The sequence below is a fragment of the Adiantum capillus-veneris genome, chromosome 24, assembly GCF_014529385.1.
Source record: "Adiantum capillus-veneris isolate H3 chromosome 24, ASM1452938v2, whole genome shotgun sequence".
Classification (NCBI taxonomy): domain Eukaryota; kingdom Viridiplantae; phylum Streptophyta; class Polypodiopsida; order Polypodiales; family Pteridaceae; genus Adiantum; species Adiantum capillus-veneris.
This window is the reverse complement of record NC_140954.1, coordinates 135,645,489-135,672,643: the sequence shown is the minus strand read 5'-3', so window position 1 is coordinate 135,672,643 and position 27,155 is coordinate 135,645,489. Positions and strand designations below refer to the sequence as shown.

The following is a 27,155-nucleotide window of genomic DNA, read 5'->3' as shown; positions in this document are numbered from 1 at the left end:
TGCAGGGACAGCTCATTTCCAACTTTTCCAATTCCTGTTCACACTGGCTCCTCTCTTCTTGTGTAAACCCTTGGGGTTCCCTTCACCTATAAAAGGGGACCTCTTCTTCCTTGGAAAGAACTCAAGCATTCAAGCCATTGATGAGAGGAATTCTCGAGGGAGTGAGTAGTAATGCCTAATTGTACTTAGCCATTAACATAAGCCCAAGCCTACACTTTCTCCTAGAGGGAGACTAGCCATTCTTGCAACAAGCTAACCTTGGAAGATCAACTCTAATCAAAGAAGGTCTTGCACTTGGTGTATCAATCAAAGTGGAATTATCCACTCTTCTTCTCTCTCCCATCAATAAGGTGCCGAAGGGTTTCAAGTAAGATGTGTTCTACATTGATTTTTTCTTGATTTCTTGTTGTTTTCATTTTCATCTCTAATCCAATATATATATATATATATATATATATATATGTATCTAATCTCATCTCCTTAACCAAACCTATCTCTCTCATTCTTAGTAATTCATCCTCTCTAGGTTCTCTTTGCTACAGGTACATCTCTCCCCGCAGTATCCTTATTGCCTACGGGCAAAATAGGGCTTGGGAGGGAAACTTCTCATCTCTTCACTTCTCTCATATCTACATTTCTCACATACTATCCTAGATGAATAACCCACATGATGATCATTTCTATCGCTTTCACTCTGTACGATCTATTAGAATTAACGTATGGATTAGCCGTAAAATACACTTTCAACAACGTATAGTGTTTCTCTTTGGCCGAGAAAGGCTCAATGAAATACTTCTATCACCGGATCCCATCATACTACCTCTCATAGACTATAACTTTTCTTTTGACGTAAGCGTAGTTATCTTGCTATGAACCAAGAGGATTTGTACACACAATTAATCCCAATCACTAGACAAAATATATATATTATGGTAAGCACAAAACTACAATTCCAAAGAACAATTCGTAGCCTATTTGGCCAACCAAGATTGAATGCCATTAACTCATCCATTAACCCTTTCATATTACCCATGATACGATATGACCATAGCCTTGATGTTTTCATCTTCGTATTGTTTTGACATTCTCTTTTGCGTTCTTTCTTTGTGTGTGTGAATGCAAGAGAGAAAGAGTGAGTCTTCTTTGATTGCACTTCTTTCCAAACCCTATTCTTCATGGCATCTATGGTTTAACTCCTTCATATAGTTTTTGTTGAGTTCTCTCACAAACTCTCACAGCCATAAGCCCGGTGCTTTCCTGGCAAGACCGCAAATTTCTCGACAACGCGTTGTTTGAAAATAACTTTTATCATAGATGACAATTTTAATGGTTTTAAGTTTCATTAATGATAGTTTCTTTTGTCAATTGCTATAAAAGATTGTCTCACAAATTATATTTGGAAACTTAATTTATAAAACTAGTTAGTTAATGTGTTGGATTTCATCAAAAGAGATAAGAAAAAACAACATAGATGCAGTCAAAGCGCTCTCTTTGAGTGAAACATTGTTGAAGGATGGCTCATAAAAGAGTCACTTGTATTTATCAGTGAGTTCTTGGACTCAATTGACCCAAAGATGTCTTGGTTGTAGACTGCCAAGATCAATACCAATTTACTTAAGAGGAAGACAAATGTCAAAATACACGAGAAGGTTTTAAGCTTTTGTTTTCTAAATTCATAAGTCATGCAAAAGTGATTTTTGAAATATGAGGAGAGAAAGACATAACATTTTGGCAAACCACATGCGAGTCAAGAAAAATTGTACCACTAGAAACCTCCTCTATCTAAACCACCTTCAAAATCTCCTAGACTTTCTTACTAGGTATTAGGTAAATGCAACAATTTTTAAAGTAAAGAAAAATGGATTATTGATCACTAAGTGATGTTGAGGGGCTAGGATTAGCATCATGTAAGCATTTCCACTACTTTTACTGTAATCCATATCATCTATCGCAACACTAATATTGTTTTATTTTTCTAAAGTATTGTAGTTGCAAGGATGAAAATTTTGGGGGCGGTTATGGAGCGAGCTCAACAGAGCGAGCTTTGGAGCGAGCTTTTTTTTTTTTTTCATCCCACCACCACTACCTCCCATTTTCGCCCCTTAGAACCCATTGCCACCACCAACTTATCCCACCATTGGTGGTTAGTGGTGCTAACTTACTACCACCATATGTGCCACCCCTAATCCTACAACCATAGCCCATTGCCGCCCCTCCCTCCAGTGGAGTAGCCAAGAATCTCCTCCTCCTTCTGTGTGTGTGTGTGTGTGTGTGTCTCAGCCCCTACCCTCTTCCCCCCCCTCTCTCTCCCTGTCTCTTTCTCCCCTCACCCCTTCTCTCTCTATCAGCCCTTCCCCTTCTCTCTCTCTCTCTCTCTCTCTCAGTTGTCCCCTTACTTTCTCTCTCTCTCTCTCTCTCTCTCTCTCTCTCTCTCTCTCTCTCTCTCTCTCTCTCTCAGTTGTCCCCTTACTTTCTCTCTCTCACCCCTCCCCCCCTATCCCTCTCATGATCCCTCTAACCCATCCCCTCTACTGCCCCCTCTTCTCTCTCTCTCTCTCTCTCTCTCTCTCTCTCTCTTGTGTGTGTGTGTGGGTGGGTGTGTGTGTGTGTGCACGCTCGCACGCGTGCTAAGAGAAAGAGGAAAATGGTATAACCTTTCTATCAACCAAGTGTGGTAGATTGGTTATTCCATTTCCCTCTTGAATAATAGTCTCGAGTTTAACTCTTGTATCTTTGAGGTCTCTTGGGATAGTTTCCTACGATGTTAAAATCCTCTTCTTCTCGGGTGTGTGTGTGTGGGTGTGTGTTAATAAAAAGAGGAAAACGGTATAACCTTTCTATTAGCCAAGTGTGGTAGATTGGTTATGCCATTTCCCTGTTGAATAACAAATCTTGAGTTCAACTCCCATCATTGAGGTCTCTTGGGATAGTTTCCTACGATGTTTAAATCCTCTTCTTCTTCTTCTACTTCTTTTCCTCCCTCCATATCTTCCCTCTCTTTCTCTCTCTCTCTCTCTCTCTCTTTGACATGGATAGATTACCCCCTTTCCATGTGGCTGGACAGACCCTCCTTGTCTCTCACACGGACCGAGATCACTCAGCTTATCAGAGAGGACTTGATTCAGTTAGACACCGGGAGGACATGGATACATCCTATGGTTGTGCATGGCACAAAGAGGGCTTTCTACATAGAGAATCTGCTTGAGCTTATTGAGGATGGTTTTGTGACTAGGACGGCCTGATTGAACACTCATCTATCCCATGGATTACGATGTGTTACTAGACAGATGTACACATCATCACATCAGTTAGAGATTGAGACTGGCAATTTAAGGAGTACCATCAGAGGCTAGGGTTGAGAGAGAGCAAGGTGCGATAGAGAGAGAGAGAGAGAGAGAGAGAGAGAGAGAGAGAGAGTGGGGGGTGGGGGATGGGGGGAATGGGGTAGAAATTGTGAGAGGGGAGGGGGGGATACCTTCTTCTTCTTTTTTTTAAAGAGGGAAAGAGTGGGAGGAGGCGTGTGCTTTAAGAAAAAAAAGAAAAGGGAAAGAGTGGGAGGAAGAGGGTGCTTTAGGAAAAAAAAGGGAAAAAAAAAACAAGCCCAAGCAATAGCGATCGCTATTGCTTGGGCTTGTTTTTTTTTGTTTTTTTTCCTAAAGCACCCCCTTCCCCCTCATTCTCTCCCTCTTTTAAAGGAAAAAAAAAAAGGCATTCCCTCCCCTCCCCTCTGTCCCTCTCACAATTTCTACCGCCCCCCCCCCCCCCTCCCCCATCTCTCTCTCTCTCTCTCTCTCTCTCTCCCCCCCCCCCCTTTGCCACACCTTGCTCACTCTCAACCCTAGCCTCTGTTGGTACTCCTCTAAATCTGCCAGCCTCAATCTCTATTGATGTGATGATGCATGCATCTGTCCAATAACACATCGTATTCCATAGGATAGATGAGTGTTCATGTAGGCGCTCCCCCCCCCCCCCCCCTCACTAGCTCTCTCTCTCTCTCTCTCTCTCTCTCTCTCCCTCCATATCTGCCCCCCCCCCCCCCCCCCCCCCCCTCTCTCTCTCTGCCACATCTCGATCTCTCTCAACCCTAACCTCTGATGGTACTCTCTAAATCTTCTAGCCGCAATCTCTAAATGATGTGATGATATGCGCATCTTTTGAATAAGACATCGTAATCCATAGGATAGATGAGTGTTCATGTAGGCAGGTCTGATCACAAAACCATCCTCTGTAAGCTCAAGGAGATGCTCTCTGTGGAAAACCATCTTCATGCCAAGCACACGCAGAGGCTGTATCCATGTTCTCCTAGTGTCTAACTGAATCAAGTCATGTTTAATGAGATGTGTGATCTCGGTTTGTGTGAGAGACAAGGAGGGTGCGTCTAGTGTATAATTGGAAAGGGGTAATCTATCCATGTCAAAGGGGGGGGGAGAGAGAGAGAGAGAGAGAGAGAGAGAGAGAGGCGGGGGTGGGGGGGGAAGAGGTGGCGGTAGGGAGAGAGAGGGAGGAATACAGGGGGAGAGAGGGGTGACACGGGGTGGACACACACACACACACACACACACACACACAAAGGGTGACGGGAGGTGGGGGCGGAGAGAGAGAGAGAGAGAGAGAGAGAGAGAGAGAGAGGTGGCGAAGGAGGAGAGAGAGAGAGAGAGGGGGGGGGGACATGAGTATAGAGTGATATGAAAAGAGAGAGGAAGAAGGGAGTGGAGGACCTTGTGGCAGGGAGGCGGGTTGCTGGAGGACAAGATGGAGGAAGGGAAGGCAGTTATAGGAGTAGATGGAGAGAGGAGGTGGAGGATGTTGGAGGAGGAGGTTGAGGAGGAGGAGAAAGGGAAGAGGAGGAAGCACATGGGTGGCGAGAGGAGGAAGGGGAGGTAGGGACGGCGGTCCTTTATAAATTAAAAAAAAACTCGCTTCAAAGCTCGCTCTGTTGAGCTCGCTCGAAGACCTAACTCGAAAATTTTAAGTACAATAGATAGACAAATGAATGGTCACTTTTGATAGTAGTATTAAAATGAGCTTTGTCCAAGAAATTCATAGTGCTGCTAAAGATAACAACACACAAATTGGCCAGCTTGAATACTTTGAGTATATCCAAAACATTTTAAAGATTACATTTAGAAAGTTTGACATTTTCATCTTTGATGTGAAACGACTCAAAGTTATTACCAATGGTCCCAATGCAATTGCGTGCAAATATAAAAGTGGACTAGCTCAAGTGAACTCTAAATAGATGTGGATAGATGTTTGGACACATTGGTACTTTAACATCATTGTGAGCAGGTTGTTGTGTTTATCATGGATCCACCATGGGATAAAAATTCTAAGAGTGATTTCACAAAATCGTGTCGGCTCTTTGTTGATCAAGTTACTTCATGGAGCAAAGAAGTTTGTGAAGTATTAGAGGTTGAGGAAGAAGGGATACATGAGCAAGGTGTATAATCCGCAAATAATGTAGATGAAAACATCAAAGTTAAACCCAGTGCTCTTGGTGAGCAAATACTTCATCTTGGAGATGGAGAAGATACGAAGATGGATGTAGAAGTGGATTTTGATGATGGAGATGTAGAAGTTCACAATGAAATAGATATCTTTAGTACATTAGATCTCACGTTGATTTTGCACTATTCTTTTGACTGAGTAGAGTGGTTTTTGGTGCTAAAGCATACGCAACATCAAATGCAGCTCCTCTTTGCTCAAAAAAAAGATCAATATAGGTGTCCGTATAGGCATTGACATAGCCATCAATACAAATGTTGAAATAAACGTCAAAAATTAAACCACTATATTGAGACACTTATATTTAGCGCATCGTATATTTAGATGTTTATTTCAATGCTTATTAAGATGAAAGTTAGACATTTGATGTACCTATGTCTATACCAATGAGATTTTATTTCCACGTTTATTTTCACTTCTATACTGACATGTGAGATTTTAATACTCCATTCAACTCTACCAATATAAACAATAGTTAAAACACAACGTGTTATGATGTCAATTTTGAAAAGGATGTGAACATATAAACATAACCATCCTTTTCTTATTGCCACACCATATTGTACATGATTGACACACACTAATTTTACAATAAAGATATAAAAGTATCTAATCTGAAAAATAGTCTCCAAGTACACAAATAGTGAAGACCAATTAGGCAAGGAGAAGTCATTCAGTACCCAATCATAAAAGACATGAGAGTGCACTTTGAACTACTCAACAAAACACACGAATTATACCTCAAGGCATGGTTGTATAATGATGACCTACCTGTCCACACTAACCCGATCATCCATAGTGTTTTGACCCTAAGCACCCTCACCCCTGAACCTCAAACACATTAGACACCCACACTTTGATGACTTGCATTCGATGCTCGATCAAGCTCTACCATCCTATGGATGGCCCCACTCCTCCTTTATAATCCATGTGACACATGATTAGCTGTGTAATCAATTAAAAAGATATATTGGCAATTTGATATCGATGATATGAAGTGAGCCACTTTGAAAATTTGGTTACCTATTTACTTCATACTGAAGAATATCTTCATCTTAAGAGATGACATTGATTATTCTCTTTAGATAAACTTGCAAATGTTGTATGTTTGGCTTTGGTGGGGGGGGGGGGGGGGGGGGGGGGGGGGGTTGGTTCACTTAATAAATATATGACTATCACGTGAGTGCAGCATAAGGGGTTAGTAAATTTTATATTTTTTCACATTTTCACATACAGAAAGATACCATAAAATAGAATTTCACAGATTGAATAAAAAAAGAGCGTATTTTATATCTTTAAAAATTCACAAATAAGAAGCTTTTAAAAATAGTCCTTGAATGCACACGATTTATGCAATTTATATACATCCCCCCCCCCCCCCCCCCCCCCCCTCAATGCTTGGATGCTCATTATACAAGTAATATCCAAATATATATCAACATGCTTTTGATGCTAATAAATAGAGAATCTTTGTACTACCTAATATCAACAATGATACTATTATGATCCACTAATTGCATTTGTGGCCTATCATAATCCTTAAACATGTATAATAGATTAAAGCTCAACACTAGGCCACATCATTTCATTTATAATTTTTTTTGTTTCATAGATATTTGGGGGTTCACAATATGAACAACTACTCTATCATGTGCGAGAGATGTTTTCAAGCATACAAGTGTATACATAGTTTCAAGAATGCACTCCCAAAGTCTAGAGTTAAAGTGGAGAAGAAAAAGAAGTTGTTGTAGCATCACTAAGTGCGCAAATGACACAAGACGAGTTATTCTTTTGTGAGAGGGTGGGGATATATAATTTATATATATATTTATATATATATATATAATATATATATATTATATATAATATAGAGAGAGAGAGAGAGAGAGAGAGAGAGACTACCTTTGGTCTTTGGTGCACACATCCTAACCATTGGTTTGATGCTTCGGGGTGCAAGTTCCAAGTACATGCAAAAAGAAACACTTGATTAAGCAAACATGATTAATTCTTGGCATGACAAGCACAACCACACAGAGACAAGAGGCAAAATACAGAGGGCAATATTAACCTTTAAATAGTTGTCCCAAGTCAATGTATTAAAGTAGCTCTCAAGGAACCTTTAAATAGGCTTGGGGTACCATACAAGTTTTACTATTGCTCCTGAAGCCTACTCACATAAATGATTCCCCTTACTAAGACCTTGCTCTCACACGGATCCCTTTTTAATGCCTTCCATACATAGGACGTTTCATGGGACATGGTTAACAACAAGTCTTTTAAGAAAACGTTTAGAATTCTCAAGTTGATGATTGTGTTTTGAGATATAGGCTGAAACTATCAACTTCATGTGTGCATAACACCTTCATCATAGGTTTTGATCTTTGTAAATGCTATTGAAGTGCCTTATCAACTGTTCATAACAAATCCTTTTCATACGTGGCCTCTAGATCGAATTTCAACGATAGGATGGAGAGTAATTAATGGGATTCTTTAAACCTACATAGCTGATATCATTGATGGAGGATGGTTCAAATTGTGCCCTACCTATAGGTTTACAAATGCCTCAATAGAAAATGAAAAAAATTGATAGAAGGGAAAATCAAAGCTGGTCTAGAAGCATTTTTGGCCTACTAAAGAAAGGCCCTAGTATTGGGTCAGCTTAGGCGTCCTCCAAGCGATGACGTCCACGTGGACGGGTATTCTTTGTTTAAGTCTTTCGCTGCAGGTGAACTCGCGAGCTCGTGCAGTACTGCGTTCAGCAAACAGGACTGGTGCGAAGCTTCGCCCACCATTCCACCTTATTTTTATTGTGTAGAGCTGACAGGAGGCGTGCCACTTCCTGGAGAACACCTTCAAGGTTAAACTCTCTCTCTCTCTCTCTCTCTCTCTCTCTCTCTCTCTCTCTCTCTCTCTGGGAGGGCGATTCTTTGCCTACTGTTCCAGGTCTGTGTTGGATTGCGGATTCCAGTCCGCTCGTCAGTTGCCAGAGACCCCTCTCTCTCTCTCTCACAGCCGTTTTTTGACCTAGTAGGCAGCAGTTCACTCTTTTGACCATAACTTGCTCATCCGAACTCCGATTTAGGTGATCTATAGCCTCAATCGAAGAGCACGAAGCCCTCTACGCATTGATATAAAGACAGAATTTTTCTGTATAATGGAAGGCTTTGCTGTAACAGCATCTCAGAACTGAAAAAACTGTCAAAACTTTGCGTTTTTGTTGCCGACTTGAAGGCAATGTCAGACAAAACTCGCAAGGGTGGAAAAGCCACACTCGCCATGGAGACTGATGCAAAATCTCCAAGGAATTTGGATGCTAATCCAACCACATCGTCTACAACAACGGAAGCAATGATCATGGCTTACTTGATCTCGTTACAAGAAACCGTCAACAAGCAAGGTGAAGAGTTGCGCGCACTTGCAATGGAGAATGGTACTTTAAGAGTTCTCGTTGTGGAGAATGAGCACCTCAAGAAGGTTCTTGAAATGCAAACAACACGCTTGATGCATCTTGAGAATGAAGTTCAAGAATGTAAACGCTCTCTTGTGGACATGAATGTAGTGAAAGAGCGCTTGAGCAAAGTTGAGAGTGATCATGTATTGAAAGAGGAAACGATAGATACAATACGACATGATGTATGTGAGATGAGAAATGCATCCAAATCATGGGCTGATATATGTAAGGATAATGTGGTTTCTACATCTCCTATCACGCAAGCCGTTGTCCAAGCAAAGAATGTAGAGAATGTGGACACTCAAGAATTGCAAGAACGACAAAAACGCTCAAAGAACATCGTCATTCGTGGAATCAAGGAGGAAAGCATGGAAACACCCCAATCTCTTGCGGTTGCTATTGAAGAGTTTTTTGCTACACACTTTGGCATGTCAGGAATCATGGCTTATGGTGCACATCGAGTTGGAAAACAAGGAGTCCCTCGCTCGGGAGAAAGACCTATTGTATGTACCATGGCTGATGAGGTAAAGAGAAAGATCATCCTTGACAATGGTTGGATCTACCTCAAAGGAACGGGTTGTAATGTATATGAGGATCGCACTCTTATGCAACAAAATGTACGTCGCAAAGCATACGAGGAAAGAAGCAAGAAGGTTAAGGTATCATCTCAAGAAGAAAAGTCACTTGAGGAGGATGCAAGTCCATCCAAAAAATAGGGACACATGATCTATGAGACCAACTCACGCTTGCGAATAAGCTTTTGGAATTGTAACGGGTATCCATGGAATGCGGGAATTGGCATTGATGAGCTTACCAATGACTCCGATGTGATACTTCTTGTCGAAACATGGGAGCATGATGCGCAACGAATTCTTGGATTTGACAAATACGATGTACATTCTTTGATGTGGGCCAAAAATGCAAAGCAACGAAGAGGCCAAGGAGGCGTAGCATGTATGACCAAAAGGGTTTGAAAGATGTTTCCATTGTCAAAGAAGATAAGTATAAACGCTACTTATGGCTGAAAATCAACCCACCAAATGGTCAAGTCATGTTTGTGGCCGGCTGCTACATTCCTCACTATGACTCCAACTTTTATTCTCGCTTGAATATGGATAGAGATTAGCCCTTTGTTGAACTAGAGGAAGACATTGCTCATTACAAGGATCAAGGTGAAGTCATTGTTTTTGGAGACATGAATGCTCGCACAAATATGTTACAACACGACACACAACAAGTCGACATGCCGCATGTATCAAGAAGAGTGGATGACTCATACATGTATAATCGAAGTTCTAATGATGCAAAAGAAGTGGATCACTATGGAAAGTCACTCTACATATGTGCAATAGTACCGGAATGCTCATTGCAAATGGTGTATCTCTATGGCAAGGCACCAATGACTTTACATGTAGAAAGCACAATGGTGCTAGCGTGATTGACTATATGTTGTTCTCAGAAGCCACTCTAGAATGCATACAAAGCTTTACACTTGGTGAATGGAATCCGGAATCGGATCATAGGATGTTATGTATTGACCTCAAGTGTGGTAAACGGCCCGAGCATGTAGCCTCCAATCATGATGTGAATCATTTGTACCTACGTCTAGACTTCAAACGAGCACTTATATATGCTGATATGGTGGGACCAAATGTTAAGCATGATAGGAGCATCAAGGGAGCCCAACATTAGAATGCAAGTGGAAAGTTTTCAAAGAAGTAATTTTCTCTTGTGCGAAGGAATGCTTTTCGGTGAAACACATGTCTTGCAAAAGGTCTAAGAAGGGTAGCACCAAGAAGAAATGGTTTGACATGGAATGTAGTCAAGCCCGAAAACACTTGCTAAGATTGGATGCAATCAAAGACAAGGAAGTTTACTTGGAATGTTCACACACATACAAAGCACTTGTTCAAAAGAAGAGGAGAAGGTGGGAAGTCGAAAAACAACTTCTTTTAGCACAAGAGAAAGCACATGCATGTGGCAAGTTTTGGCAAAATCTAAAAGGCAAGCGCGTTGAGAGCTTTGGTGACTTGACTCTTGAGGATATGTATATGCATTGTAAGAACCTCTATGAGCAACCCAATGTTGATAAGATGGAGGGTTGTAGCTCCCTTCCATTTATGTCTCCCTTCTTTACCATTGAAGATGTATGCCGCGCGCTTGAGAAACTTGCTACTCGCAAGGCGAGGTGACCTTCAAGGTGTCAAGGCTGAAATGATTAAATGGACAAGCAAGAAAACACGATATTGGATATGCGATATGTTTAACCTTGCACTTCAGTATGGCATGCCTCATGATTGGAGTGCAAATTGGATCAAACCTTTGCACAAAGGAGGAGATGTAAACAATGTGAACAACTATCGCACTATAATGGTTGGTTCTTTGATGGCAAAGTTATTTGGATGTATCATGGAGATGAAGATAAGTGAATGGGCTGAAAAGAATGGCAAACGTGCGCTTGGCCAAGCAGGTTTTCGAAAGCATCATAGCACTATTGATCACCTTGTCACTCTTCGAGTTCTTATGGAAGCGTCTCGATTGAAAGGAAAAAAGTTGTATTGTTGCTTTGTGGATTTCAAGAAAGCTTTTGACATGGTACCGCGAGGAAATCTTTGGAGACGTATGCAAAGCCTTCAAGTGCTGAGAGAATTTATGCATGCAGTCTTTCGCATCTACCAAAAAGTGATATGTCGATTACGTATGGGAGACGGAATTTCAGAATTTTTTGCAAGCACTATTGGTGTCAAACAAGGATGCCCACTTTCCCCAACCCTCTTTGGGCTACTCATTGATGAATTGGAATACATGGTTCTTGATTTTATGCAGCAAGAAGGCATAGAAGAGGTTAAGATTGAAATGCGGTGATCATGCTTTTGCTTTATGCCGATGATGTAGTGCTCTTGGCACATACCTTAGAAGATGCACAAAAGCTTATGAGTGTCTTGGAACGCTTTTGCCTACATAGCGGGCTGATCGTGAATGGATCCAAAACCAAGGTTATGCTTGTAAAGACCCTCAATGACGAAAATCCATGCATTGTATACAACAATGAGAAACTTGAAGTGGTAGATCACTTCAAGTACCTTGGCCTTGAGGTTCCATCCAATCATAAATGGAAGGATTGTGCAATGCGTCGCTTGGAAGCCGGAAAGAGGGCTTATTATGCATTTGAGAACATGTGCAATGCAGGAGAGATCAAGTGTTGGGCTCTCAAAAAGTACCTCTTTGACACATTGGTGACACCGGTGCTTCTTTATGGAGTGGAGGTGTGGGGTGGAAGCATCGGGAAGTCTACTTGGAAAGAGTTTGAGAATGTCCAAAAGCGTTTTCTCACCAAATTTCTCCAAGTCAAGACACAAACACCCTACATGCTCTTACTTCTTGAGTCCGGATCGCTTCCCATTGAGGTCTTGGGCATGGAAAGGGTTGTGGAGTACATGCGTAAGACACAACGTAGCCCTTTGCATCGACTTCCTAGAATCGCATATGAAGCAAGTCAAAAGGTTCAAAAGACATGCAAGAGCAAAATACTAAGTTCGGGGTGGATGCTTGATATCAAGAAATGGTTTGGAAGATGGGATGCATGTCACTTGGTCAAGGATGCGTCGATCGACTCCCAAGTTAATGAGGCCTTCTTACAACGCCAATGTATCATGGCTTGGGAGAAATCCGGAGGTTCTCGCTTCAGTCATTACACCACACACGTTGCCCCAAACTACAAATCTCTCTTCTTCTCGGAACGAGGTAACCGAACCCATTCCTACATCCTTGAGCCCATCCCGTTGAGTGCGATCCGCACCATTGCCTCCATTCGTCTTAGCTCCCATTCTCTACGCTGCGAGACAGGACGTTGGGGCACTGGCGAGGAGTGTCATCGACTTTGCACCTTATGCCCTTGTCAAGTGCGAGAGAGTGAGTACCACACACTACTTGAGTGCTCAGCTTTTGACCACATTAGGTCCTCTTTTCCCCATATATTCAGCCATGAGCTCTCCCTACATACCTTCCTCTCCCAACCACGATGTGGACTCTCTATTGCGACGCTCATTTCAGCCATTTTTGAGCATCGAGAGTCACTTATGAACTCCACTCACACCACGTGACATGTTCATTTGGTCCCATAGGTCATATTTGACCTCCCAGGACGATAATAGAACTATCTATCTATCTATCTATCTATCTCTCTCTCTCTCTCTCTCTCTCTCTCTCTCTCTCTCTCTCTCTCTCTCTCTCTCTCTCTCTCTCTCTCTCTCTTTTCACTGGACTACATGCACACGGGTAGGCTTTCTCAGATGAGCTAAACACACTGATTTTTGCCACGAATTGGTTACTGTTAGTGAGATCTTGTTGTGTCTATGAAACCTTATGGAGACACACTCACTGATATCTTGTCTTTCAGTTGTTTGTAGTTACCAATTAAGGAAACTACGTGAGAAAATCCCCCAAAGGATGTGCTTTACTGAGTGCTATGTCTAAAAGAAATTGGATTCTACTTGATTGAAAGTTTTGTTGTGAACTGTTCCTTACCTAAAAGAGCTGAGACCCTAGTTATCTTGCTACACGTGTGGGTTAGACACTCACTAGCAGGGTACTGCCTTTGTCGCTTAGAGGCTTATTGCGGTATGCTGAAAGTTTTCACATCAGACTTGGTTCTTTGGTACTAAAACAAATGAGCAGAGAGTGGCATTGGAAGGATTGGCTTTGAGTACTTGGGTATAAAGCGCCGCACCTTTGGGACCTTGTAGCAAATTGTTTGATGATAATAGTTATAGTGCCTCTGCAGATGTTTGTTTCCAGTGATATATTTTAGGACTATTCATTCAGAATACCATAGGAGAGTCCTATAGTTTACCTAAGCTACTTGGATGTAGGTCTTAGCAGGTATGTTGAATGCTGCTTCTTATGTTGTTACTGTCAGGGATTGGATATTTTTATGTGCTGGATCATAAGTGACAAATTTGAGTGAAAATTTCTATGAAATGTCTGCTAGATTATCTCTTCCATTAAGTCGATCCTTGTGGTAAACTACACTTTTTAAAATTAAATGGATGATATGTTTTGAGTATCCCAAATTGAATATTGTTGTGCTCTAGCTCGACAGCATTTCAGCAAGGCCGTGCAGCTACTAGAGAAATCACATTCCTCCGCAGGTACACCCGAAGCCCTCTCCCTTGCCAAGGACACGAACACAGAGATTGATAAGGCCATAGCGTTTGATCCAAAGGACGTTTCTTTCCATGTATTGAAGTCTTATGCTCTTGAGCAGCAAGGGCTTTTGCTTGGTGCCATTGATTCTTTGAACATAGCCCTTTCAGATGATATGGAAAATGTCATGATTCCTTCTGAGATGTGTGATGCTCTCCTAGGGCGTGCCAGCCTCCTTCTCTCCTCCTCCAAAGGCCGACGGAATGTGGATGCTGCCATTCTTGATTTGCAAAAATGCCTCCAAATCACCTCAGATAACCTGAAGGTTCCCCCCAAGCTGGGTCTTTGCTATGAAAGGAATAAGTCTTTTGCTGATGCTGAAAGGATATATGAGCGTGTGTTGACATTGGATTTCAAGTCACAAGAGGCACGATAGGCTTGAAGAGGTTGCGGCCTTGATTATCATGAACATTCTCTATATGATTGCTTGTCAATGGATTTTCTATGGTACAAGTGCAGGCTTGACAATATTGTACATCATGATGGTGGTTGAGGTTGTTTAAGCGATTGTCTCAGAGATGCCAAATTTGGCGAAAACTTGGGCTGGATGATTAGTAAAGCATTAATGCAGAGTTTGGCACATGCCTCCTTTCTTATTGGGATACTTGATTCAATCCCTGAAGCCCTGGTGTTTAGGACAGTAGAAACAATGCTTTTTTGAGGTGCATCCCTGAAGGTTCCCTGTTGGATCTCAAACGAAGATAGCGTTTTGATTTAGAGCTATTTTACATCAGCTAGGTGATGCTTCTCTGATTTTCTCAGGTGCCTGCCTTGGTAGTGTTGAAGCTCGAAATTGTAGACGCTCAGAAAAAAGCAATGTATGTTGCTCATTGTCTGTCCCACATGCTTTTGTTTTTCCTTTTGTGTGCTTCTAAATGCAAATTCATATGTGTGACTCATAAGTAGGGATTACTCATTGGAGTCAGTCAGTCTTGTAACGATTAGAGCATAGCATTTGTGAAACTGTTGAGATGGTTTGTGTGGTTTTGATTCCTTTTGCTTAATACCATTCCAAAGAAATCTATTTTCCGCTCATGAATTGTCTTTGGGGGAGTTTAGTTGCAGTGCTTCTGTGTAGTGAAATAAGAAAGAAATAATTTTATGGGCAATGCAGTTTTGTGAGGTCTTTAATTAGTTTAGTTGACTGGTTACAGAAAGTGGAAGAGATAGATGCGTTATGATGTTTGTAAGTATGGTGACTGGCCTTATTACGAGCATAACTCACTAGAGAGTGCTTACTTGCTATAAGCTGTGATTGATTCTTTTGAGAAGTATTCAAAACCTAAATGTTTAGATAAGCAGGGTTGGTGGCTTAATGTGCTGCAGAACAGCATTTTTTCTGTCAACCGTCAATTCGAGGCTCCCTCTTGTCATTTTTTGCTTCAAGTCTTATCTTTTTTGAAGCCTTAACATATGTTGATTAAAAAGGGAAAAAGAACAGGTTTGTGAAAATTGTGTTTCATTGTATGCTTATTTTCTTAATTATTATACAAGAATTTGCAAATGGGGAACTGTTATTTCCATGACCCAGGAGAGGGGATCTAGGAGAGGGGATCTAGTGTAGGACACAGGCGGGATCTTTTTCATCTGGGTGTACCGTGGATGCCGATGTGAGTGTGGTTATTGTGGCCAATCGTTCATCGAAGGAGGCCACAAACCTCATTAGTGATGATGACACCTCTAGTAATGGAGAAAAGTCCATGAGGCTAGGCAAGCACTAAGTCACCTTTAGTGGGTGAGGCCAAGTCATGTGGGATGCATAGTTTTACAGGTGCTCAATTACGTCCTTGGAAGTTGGCCTGCTTTGAGGGTTCTTGGATCGTGGTTATGGTTGGGTGGTTTGTCTTACCCATGTTCACATGTGGTCCAAATAGCTGAGCGATCCTCTTGTGGATGTTCCATGGTGTTAGGGCTGGCTTGTTTTGAGATAAAGGTTGGATATCTCTTTTGGTTTTGGTGTTTTGAACACCAAACCTTATGTGCAGAGTCTGCAACTCTTGCTGCTTTGCAATCTGTGCTTGCTTGATCGAGAAGATTTTAGTCTCGACCCTTGTGGCGTTATGCTGTGTAAGCCCTTGCCGCTCTTTGGCACCGACATCTCCCTTATACTTGGCCTCTGCAACCGCAACCTTGGCAGTATTGGTAGCCTCTTACTATATCTTTTGGTCCAAGAAGGAGAAATACTCATGGCCAGGAACATCAACAAGCTGCTTGACATTGGCATTATAGATGAGCAGCAATTGCACCTTCTCGAAGACCTCATGCTTGAACTCTTTGGTGCCTTTGAAGATCTCCATGGTCATGGTGGCAAAAAGGATGTGTGTCTCGCCTTCGATGATTCCCTTGACAAGGTCTTTGACATGGTTGGAGTGCTTGTCATGGGGAGTGACAAGGCGAGCGTATTTGATGAGGGCGTCTTGGTTCTCGGCTTTGGGGTCGACGGTGCAGAGAGTGGGGAGGACGAAGGGGAGATTTTTCAGCTTGGACGTCAAAGGCATAGTTGATGGGCATGAGGTCGATGATGGTGCAACTTTGGCCGGGGAGGATCCAGGCTTTCTTGGCGAGTTTGATGTCAGAGATGCTCACGCCAGTGATGGCACTACCTTCCACATTGTGAGATATGAGAGTGTGACTAGATTGGTGTGAAAAATATAGGGGAGTGAAGGGATGGATCTTTGTGCTAAGATATGTGTGAGAGTGACAAGTGTTTAACTGAAATATATGAGAGAGACAATGATATACTGAAAGGAATATCTTTATTGATAATGAAGCTTCCTTGAGATACAATATTGGTACTTGCAAACTACCAATGCAGTACTACAGACTACCAATACAGGTACTGTGACACAGTCTTAATAGTACTAATGACAGAGAGTAAATAGTACCAAACAGACAGTTATGGTACTCTGGAAGTACCTAGACAGGTACTCGGAAAGTACCAATGGTACACAGTATAGGTACTTCTGTGAGATTGAATGGTTGATCCCCAAACCCAAGCTAGAGGTTAAAGTCCCAAGTACAATGAGTGTGTTTTCCCAGATAAAAACACTCTATACAAGATGATCTAAGCCTCACAAGGTCTCTTAGCTCTCTCTCTGTGTTCTCTGTCTTTCTCTCTGTGTTTGTCTCTCTCTCTGTCTCCCTGTTGAACTAGTGTACTGGTACATCTTTATATATCTGTATCTCTCAATGCTGAGCATAATTCGTGGATCCCTTTGGTAGGTAGATGCACCATTATGTGGGGAACATTTATCCTTCATAGTCCAAGAAGAGATCATGGCTGTATCTCCAAATAGGTAGCTCTCAAGTTGGCAGGTTACCCTCTGTGTGCAGTCTGCAACTCTGCAAGCAGCCAACTTGGCATCTTCACCAAATATGGTAGAAGCTGAATTAGGATAAACCCTCTGATAGGATTATAGTCCACCTGGAGTAGAACAATTTCTCTTTGTATTTCTCCATGAGATCACAGCTGTAGGTGGCTATTTTCATCCCTACAAATCTGCTTGCTGCACCTCCTGAATCTGCTCCTACCTTTTAGATACTTTTCCACCTAACTGCTTGGTGGTTGTTGTAGATGCTTCAACGTGTATAGCTGATGATGCAAGGGTTATTGACCATCCAAAATGATTTCAAGTCATCATCCTAAGCTACCATGCCATCATGCTACCATAGCATCATGCTAAAGCCTTTGTTCCCACCTTATTCAAGTAGATGTGCTGGACTTGTAACTTTAACACCTTCCCTCAAGTCCATAAGCATCTTGAAAAGAGTAAAACCTGAAATCAAAAACAACTAAAGCAAACCAAACATTAAATTGTTGAAGGCTTTGTTGTGATGCCTTCCCTTATTGCTTGATCTTGCATGAAGAGCCTTCCCTTATTCTTCAATTCCTTCCCTTAAGGGAAGCTCCATCATGCCAAGTGCTGATCTATGCTTGAAGAAAAGCTCCTTCCCTAGAGCTTTGGTAAAGATATCAACAGCATTCTCCATGGTGCTGCAATGGTGTAAGACTATGTCTCCACTTTGCACCTTCTCCCTAATGAAGTGCTCTCTGACTTCAATGTGCTTGGTCCTTTGATGTAGCACTGGATTCTTTGCTAAAGATTCAGCTGAGCTGTTGTCACACATGATAGGTGTAGCTTGGCCACTTCCATAGAAACCAAGTTCCTGCAAACATCTTTGCAACCAAATAGCTTCACAAGCTGCTATAGTAAGAGCTTTATATTCAGACTCTGTTGATGAAAGGCTGATGGTGTTTTGTTTCTTTGAGCTCCATGAGATGGCTCCTGCACCTAGAAAGAAAGCATTGCCACTAATGCTCTTCCTATCCACCAAGTCTGCTGCATAATCAGAGTCGCTAAAACCATGTAGATTCAGCTTGTCTCCTCCATACAAAATACCTAAGGAAGGAGTACCTTTCAAGTACCGAAGTACTCTCTTGGCTGCATTCCAATGAGATATCTTTGGGGCTTGCATGTATTGATCAAGTGAGTGGACAGCAAAGCAAATATTAGGCCTAGTGATAGTTAAGTAGATAAGAGAACCTATGAGCTGTCTATAGAGTGTAGCATCATAGGGAATACCATGTTCATCCTTAGTGAGTCTAAGACTAGACTCCATAGGTGTAGAAATAGGCTTTGAGCTGATCATTCCAAATCTAGCAAGAATAGAGTGGAGGTACTTTTGTTGAGAGATAAAGATGTCTCCCTTCTTCAGCCTAGAGACTTCAATACCAAGGATGTAGTGTAAATATCCAAGGTCCTTCATCTCAAACTCCTTGGAGAGTTGAGATTGAACATCCTCCACCATAGCTTCATTTCTACTTGTCAAGATAAGATCATCCACATCGATGATAACAAGAATAATATCCTTGCCTTGTACCTTATAGTAAAGAGTGTGATCAGCATGGCTTCTCTGGAATCCTTGAGATTGGAGGTGATCATCAATCCTCCCATACCAAGCTCTTGAAGCTTGCTTCAATCCATATAAACTCTTGTTGAGCTTACATACCATGTCCTCTTTCCCTGCAACAACATATCCCTCTGGTTGCTGCATGTAGACTTCCTCCTCAAGTAGCCCATTGAGAAAGGCATTGTTGACATCCATTTGCTTAAGCTTCCACTTTAAGATAGAAGCTAAAGAAATTAGCAACCTAATAGAGCTCATCTTGGCTACAGGAGCATAGGTTTCATCATAGTCCAAACCATATTGTTGAGCAAAGCCTTTGGCTACCAATCTTGCTTTGTGCCTATCAATCTTCCCTTCCTTGTTGAACTTCAACTTGTAAAGCCACTTGCATCCAATGGCTTTCTTGTTGGGGGGTAATGGACATAGATCCCATGTCTCATTCTTGTGGATAGCATCCATCTCCTTTTCCATAGCTTGGTTCCATTCCTTCTTGGTACTAGCTACCTTGTATGTGGTAGGTTCTTCATGCTGTAATATGGAGCTAACAAGTGCAAGATTGCATTGCTGAAAATCTGATTCATTACCTCTGTGATATGTTAATCTTTGAGGTTGTCTTCTAGTCCTTGAAGACCTTCTAAGGGCTTCTTGATGCTCCTCATCTTCTTCCTCTAGTTCTTCAATAATCTCCTCTTGCATGTTGGATGGTATGTCCATCTTGAGAGGTGATGGAGAGCTTGCATCCTCTGACTTTGTGGCTGATTTGAAGCTTGCACTCTCATCAAATATGACATACCTTGAAATGAATGACTCCTTCTTGATAGGATCATATAGCTTGTAAGCTTTGCTTACATCACTATATCCAACAAGTATGCATCTCCTTGACTTGTCATCCAGCTTCTTCCTCTTCTCATCTGGAATGTGAGCAAATGCCAAACATCCAAAGACTTTGAGGTGATCTACCTTTGGCTTGACCTTATGTAGAGCTTCATATGGTGTGATTCCCTTCAAGATATCTGTAGGAGACCTGTTCATCAAATAGCATGAAGTGTTGATAGCTTCAGCCCAATAGCTATTGCTAAGTCCTTTGTCTTTGAGCATACACCTGGCTGCTTCAAAGAGTGTCCTATTCTTCCTCTCTGCTACTCCATTTTGTTGAGGAGTATAGCTGCAAGTTAGTTGCCTCTTGATCCCATGTTCAAGGAGGTATTTGTTGAAATCTTTGGATAATAATTCTCCTCCATTGTCAGACCTGAGAGCTTTGATTCTTCTACCTGTCATCTTCTCAATCATCATGTGAAAGAGCTTGAAAATCTGAAATACTTCAGCCTTGAACTTCATGAAGTAAACCCAAGTATATCTAGAAAAGTCATCAGTGAAACTCACATAATAAGTGTGCCCACCAAGTGAGGAAGTGTGGGCTGATTCACACACAGTGACCTAGTCTTGCTCCTAGGAAACTTGCTTCTAGACTGCTTTCCTAGACAGCATACTTCACATACTTTCCCAATCCTTTGTAAGGTTGGAATGCCCAAAACCATGCCTTGAATCTTTAGCATACACGTGCTTTTGAAGCTAAAATGCCCATACCTTTTATGCCATAACTCTGTGGCTGAAATAGGTGCTGATTCACCACCACCTGTGGCTGAAAATGCTGATGGTGTTCCTTCCAATTTGAAGAGCTTTCCATGCTTTTGCCCTTTGGCAAGTACTTTGTAGTGATTCTTTGGATCTCTAATGAGGCATTGTTAGCCTTCAAACTCCACTTTGAGTCCCTTCTCTGTCATAGCTCCAACTGCAAGTAGGTTCTTGGTAAGGGATGGTACCAAGAGAACATTTCCAAGAGTCTTCTTCATTCTTGTGCCCAATTGAATGGGTATATCTCCTTTACCTGCAATACTATTAGTAGTACTATCTGCTGTATATATGATGCCATTATGAGTATCATCTAAACTAGAGAAATACTCAGCATGTGAGGTCATGTGGGAGCTTGCCCCACTATCAATCCACCATGGGTCTTCATGAGTGTGAGTTTCCATCTCCTCCAAGGACAGCAATGATGTATCTTCATGAAAGCAATCTGAACTTCCTTCTTCTTTGTCTCCATCCATATAGTTGGGTGATTTTCCTTTCCAATCAGCTTGGTTGCTTCTGCAATACCTTGCAATATGCCCATACTTTGAGCATTTATAACATTGCATAGAGTAGTAGGTGCTCCTACCTCTTCCTCTTGCTCTACCTCTAGATGAATGACCTCTTCTACCATGATAGGATGAGTTACCTTCATGAGAATACTGATCATGAGTGTTGTTGGGTTGATGCCTTCCTCTTCCTCTTTGAGTGTTTGTCCTTCCTCTTCCTCTTGCTGAAAAGAGTGCTTTGTCATTGTTGGTGGTACTACTTGTATTCTTTCCTCCTTCATGTATGATCTTCATGGCTGCTTGCCTTTGATCCTCATCTCTAAGGATTTGTTCCATCTCATCAAGTGATGGATTCTCCCTCAAGATAATAAGCCCTTGGACAAGACCTTCATATCCTTCTCTCAATCCATGGATGATGATTGTAGACAACTCATTGTCTGTCATCTTGTCTCCAACAGCTACTAGTTATTGATGTAGATCTTTGAGCCTCTTGATGAAGCTTGTAGCATCCTTTCCATGATTCCTTTTGGTGTTGGTAAGTTCAGCTCTCAATGCTACTTGCCTTGAGGTGCTCTTTGACTCATAGATGTTCTTCATTGTGTCCCAAGCCTTCTTGGGAGTCTTCACATCCATTAGGTGGCTAAGGATGTCATCTTTGACACTTAAATTCAGCATGTGGAGTGCAAACCTGGCCTTCTTGTCCCATTTTTCTAGCTCCTCTTCATCATGTTCTTCTTCACTTGGTCTCTCCATGGAAACCAGCTGCCAACAATCTTGGAAGAAGAGTAGGGACTCCATCTTCACCTTCCAAGTTGTATAATTGTTGCCATTGAGCTTTTCAGCTCCCTCTAAATGTAGATTATGTAGGCTTGGTGCCATCTTCAACTCCTCACAAATAGTGTGATGACGGGGGATTTTTGCACTCACTCAAACTCACTCAAGATCACTCTATCTTGGCACTACAACCTGCTCTGATACCATGTGAAAAATATAGGGGAGTGAAGGGATGGATCTTTCTGCTAAGATATGTGTGAGAGTGACAAGTGTTTAACTGAAATATATGAGAGTGACAATGATATACTGAAAGGAATATCTTTATTGATAATGAAGCTTCCTTGAGATACAATATTGATACTTGCAAACTACCAATGCAGGTACTGCAGACTACCAATACAAGTACTGTGACACAGTCTTAACAGTACTAATGACAGAGAGTAAATAGTACCAAACAGACAGTTATGGTACTCTGGAAGTACCTAGACAGGTACTCGGAAAGTACCAATGGTACACAGTATAGGTACTTCTGTGAGACTGAATGGTTGATCCCCAAACCCAAGCTAGAGGTTAAAGTCCCAAGTACAATGAGTGTGTTTTCCCAGATAACAACACACTATACAAGATGATCTAAGCCTCACAAGGTCTCTTAGCTCTCTCTCTGTGTTCTCTGTCTTTCTCTCTGTGTTTGTCTCTCTCTCTCTCTCTGTCTCCCTGTTGAATTAGTGTACTGGTACATCTTTATATATCTGTATCTCTCAATGCTGACCATAAGTCGTGGATCCCTTTAGTAGGTAGATGCACCATTATGTGGGGAACATTTATCCTTCATAGTCCAAGAAGAGATCATGGCTGTATCTCCAAATAGGTAGCTCCCAAGTTGGCAGGTTACCCTCTGTGTGCAATCTGCAACTCTGCAGGCAGCCAACTTGGCATCTTCACCAAATATGGTAGAAGCTGAATTAGGATAAACCCTCTGATAGGATTATAGTCCACATGGAGTAGAACAATTTCTCTTTGTATTTCTCCACGAGATCACAGCTGTAGGTGGCTATTTTCATCCCTACAAATCTGCCTGCTGCACCTCCTGAATCTGCTCCTACCTTTTAGATACTTTTCCACCTAACTGCTTGGTGGTTGTTGTAGATGCTTCAACGTGTATATCTGATGATGCAAGGGTTATTGACCATCCAAAATGATTTCAAGTCATCATCCTAAGCTACCATGCCATCATGCTACCATAGCATCATGCTTAAGCCTTTGTTCCCACCTTATTCAAGTAGATGTGTTGGACTTGTAACTTTAACAATTGGGAATCGTTCCTTAGACGTGATATGATGAGCATGCACGAGATGTAGCTGTAGACATGAATCCTAATTTTGATCCAACAAAACACAAAGAGCTAGCTGCTACAGCTTCAGAACGCTGCATTGCTGAAGATTTTGTAAGCCTTTTGTACGTCAGGGCATGCATATCCAGGACCTGACGATTGGGCTTTTCTGTTTCAATTATTGTAGCCTTATCCAGGGCATATCCAGGAGTCGCGAGTCAAGTCCTGAGTTCCGACACTGAGGATAATGCGTCTTATGACCTGTTGCTTGTGAAAAGTCTCCATTCAACGAAAACTAGGCCTCATGCTTGCACTTTGTCCTAAATTCTAATGTTTATTGAATGTGACTTTGTGTATGCTTGACCTGCAAGCCTACAAGCATACACAATCCTGAGAACTGAGAAATTAACTGACAGTATGTCAGTATAAGTGTGTGTGTGTGTGTGTGTGTGTGTGTGTGTGTGTGTGTGTGTGTGTGTGTGTGTGTGTGTACACAATCAAACTTACTTGACCCAGTAACATCCTTCCTTGGCAATATTCACAACAAGGAAATTACAATGTAATCTTGATGACTTGAACACTGACAGTATCATTCCAAACCGTTCCTACAATCGCGTTTCTTCTTCCTTTTCCAAATATGGGATTTAGTAGAGATTGACAGGAATTACAACCATCCATGGATCTTCCTTGAATCACATATGGACCAGCTCCACATTGTGCACGTGCCAAAGAGGCACAAATTTCATGTACTGATCAGATCATTCTGTGACATACATCATGCTACCTTTTCAACACCCTTAACTTTTCCACTCCACACTCCTACATCCTTATGCATGCCACCGTGCATCTTCACCTTGTTATTTTCCAATGACATACATTTGCTCTTTACAACTATGACAATTTAAAACACACAAACCTTCATATCTACTGTTTGAAAAGTGTACAACTTTGTGAGACAAATTTGCATAAAATTAAAGCTTCGGCACCCAGTAGACCCCAACGGCCAAAACAAAGATGGCATTTAAAACAAAATACAACAATGCAGAGTAAACAAAGGCGGAAAGTTGAAACAAATTCTTTTGTTGAAGTTTATTGGCTTATTGTTTCTTCAAATGTATACCCTCATGAGTGGGTTACATGTGCATTACATGCTCTAAAACACCATCGTCTTTGACGGGTATCAAAGTACCATCAATGTGTATGAAGTTTTGATTACGTTTGAAGGAAAAATTTGTATGCATTAAAAGACACCATAATCTATTAGAAGACCAAATCTCCAACAACCTTTTGGACCCATATGCACTAGTCTACCAAGAGCACACAACACAGCCAAGGCATCCAATGTCCTTTATTTTCCATAGCATCAGTTTGTTGGGGCAACGGTCTCCATGATGTTCTCCCACTGCTTTCAACCCTGGCATTGGGTGGACCAGTCAATATCTTTCCCCTTAATGCCGTAGCATATCTCTCATCCATCTTTCCTTTGTTTTTAACATCGCTAAGAAGCTAGCCAAGCATATCATTATTGACCATGGACATCATCTGCAGTTTAAAACCAAAAAAATTCAGGAGCTGAAAGTCATTAAAACATTGTGTCCAAGTGCCAGTAATTAGCAGAAACGACCCAAAAATTCACCCTTGTACACATTAATACCTTAAGTACTACTCATTGTCCACAACATTCAAACACTCACATCCTACCACTAAGGGGGGTGACCTCACAAATCTTTCCCTTCTCTTCAAGAATGTCACCATGAAACGTTTCATTCCGAAATTCCAAGTTTTGACATGAAACATTCCATGAGATTTGGTGAGCGCTTGAAGGGTGACGACTTCTACGATGAACAATTCGAAGACCCTCGCTCACTTTCTTTTTTTAGGCCTTTTTCTCTCGACAATTTCTTTCTTGGATTTTTAATCGGGTAGATATGCCACATCGTATCTTTTGTCCCCCCCCCCCCCCCCCCCCCCCCCCCCAAAAAAAAAAAAGAACACCTACAAAAAGAAGATAAAAGACAATAGATTCTAACAACAGTCACACATGCTCTCTCACTGTCCATACAAGATAGTACACACACATGGCATGTCTACCACAGAGCATGCATCACAACACAATGTCTCCAAATCAAGTCACCCTTGTCCACATCATACAAACATCCCAATGGCCAATGTCTCTAGATGTCTTTGGACCCAAGATAACCGAAGATATACATTGATCCACACCATATCACACAGTCACATTCATATCTTATTCCCCATCAAGACCTCAAATACAATCATAATACACATCCACACTTTTACATTGTAGTCCCCATTGAGACCTTGTATGAAAACATGGTCACACTAATGCAATTCACTCATCACATCTAGGTCACACAAACCTCTTATAGATGTCTAGATGCGCTAAACACACCACAAATCGCATACTTAATGATGCATTCATTCTCATCTCAAATACTAAAACAAGGTATACAAAATCTCAAAAAGTATATCATTCAAGGATACTCATTATATTGCTTTGTACATATCTATAGCATCTAGCATCCCCAGGCAGAGGACATTCACCTCTCAATTTCCTTGACAAGTCAAAGACAATGCCAACTAATGCTATGAAATCTATTAGTTGATCCATTGACAAGAAAGCCGCGTGGCTCCCCTCTCATGTAGCACTGAGTATACCAATACCAAAAGCCTCAAGGTAAAGCTCTATCAACTAAGGATTATTTTCCAATTCCTCCTCCTCCATCCACTTTGCATCAAGATCAAGGTAATTCCTGAACTTGACCAAATACATATGGACCAGTTTACCCTTCACCTTTCTAACCTTGTGCGCTTGAATCTGCTCAGGTTGAAAATTTCCCCCAGTTTCTTCTAGCTACATATACTTTGGCACTTAACCTTTGAAAGGTCTCAATAGACTCACATGAAAAGTATTGTGGGCCCTCCAGTCATAGTTTTTGTCGTCGTACGATCGTATTGTAGAACTTCATATGTGCAAATATATCATATTTCAAATCTTATCATGCAATTTGGATAAATACAGTGTGTTTTTTTTTAAAAATCTTAAAAAACATGAAAGCTATCTACAAATTACCTCATAACGTGGGTTTAAACCTAGGTCTAAGGTTAAAAGTCCTAAAACCTTGTGACGGCGTGGATAAATACTGAGTGTTTTTTAGAAAAACTCTTTCAAAAAAATCTAGAAACTACCTTGTGACTTGGACCTAAACCTAGGTCTAAGGTTAAAGGGCCTAAAACCTTGTGAAAAATGACCTAGGGAGTGGGCACAAAGACCAAATACTCCATGCATAGCTTGCAACATCAAATAATTTTTTAAGGTCATATTTATGTCCATACAGTCGTGTGACCATACAATCTAGGCATTCGTACACCGTGCAAAAACTTCCATGCCTCTTGATTCTCTCCAAAATCTGAAAGGTCCCATATTATCTTTACGTAGCTCCAATTGGATAAAGCCTCTTCTTACCCTTGCTTTTTTCGTAATCTAGCCTTCTCAAAACATAAAAGCACCCAATCACCTTTCTTCAACTGCAAGTTGCATCTATGTTTATCCACTACTTTCTTGTGCCTCTACTGAGACTTTTATAAATCCTCCTTGACCTTCACCAAAGCAATGTCCAGATCCTGTACAAAGTGATATGCTCAAAAAATCTTATCCTTAGTGGCCAACACAAGTGGATACTTCTTGCCACCCTCAACAATCTCAAATGGTGTCTTCCCAATAGACGTATGAGCAGTGTTGTTGTATGCAAGCTCCAACACTAGTAAATACTTCTCCCACACAGATTTTTTATCAGAGATGTAGCATTTTAGAAAATCCAAA

The 27,155-nt window shown here is 41.4% G+C and overlaps 1 protein-coding gene and 2 pseudogenes across 1 annotated transcript; 2 read left to right on the top strand and 1 right to left on the bottom strand.

The window, feature by feature from the left end:
- Positions 1-8,182: 8,182 nt before the first annotated feature.
- Positions 8,183-14,560, top strand: LOC147427202 (uncharacterized; annotated as a pseudogene).
- Positions 14,561-16,521: 1,961 nt separating this feature from the next.
- On the top strand, positions 16,522-16,807 carry LOC147427201 (uncharacterized; annotated as a pseudogene).
- Positions 16,808-20,814: 4,007 nt separating this feature from the next.
- Positions 20,815-22,086, bottom strand: LOC147427200 (uncharacterized). Its single transcript, XM_086498279.1, has one exon. The coding sequence runs from the start codon at positions 21,649-21,651 to the stop codon at positions 20,815-20,817; it is 837 nt and encodes a 278-aa protein (XP_086354405.1). The 5' UTR covers positions 21,652-22,086.
- Positions 22,087-27,155: the final 5,069 nt, after the last annotated feature.

Excerpts from the sequence above, each read along its gene's own strand:
- LOC147427200 (XM_086498279.1), bottom strand. The coding sequence starts at position 21,651 with ATGACAGACAATGAGTTGTCTACAATCATCATCCATGGATTGAGAGAA.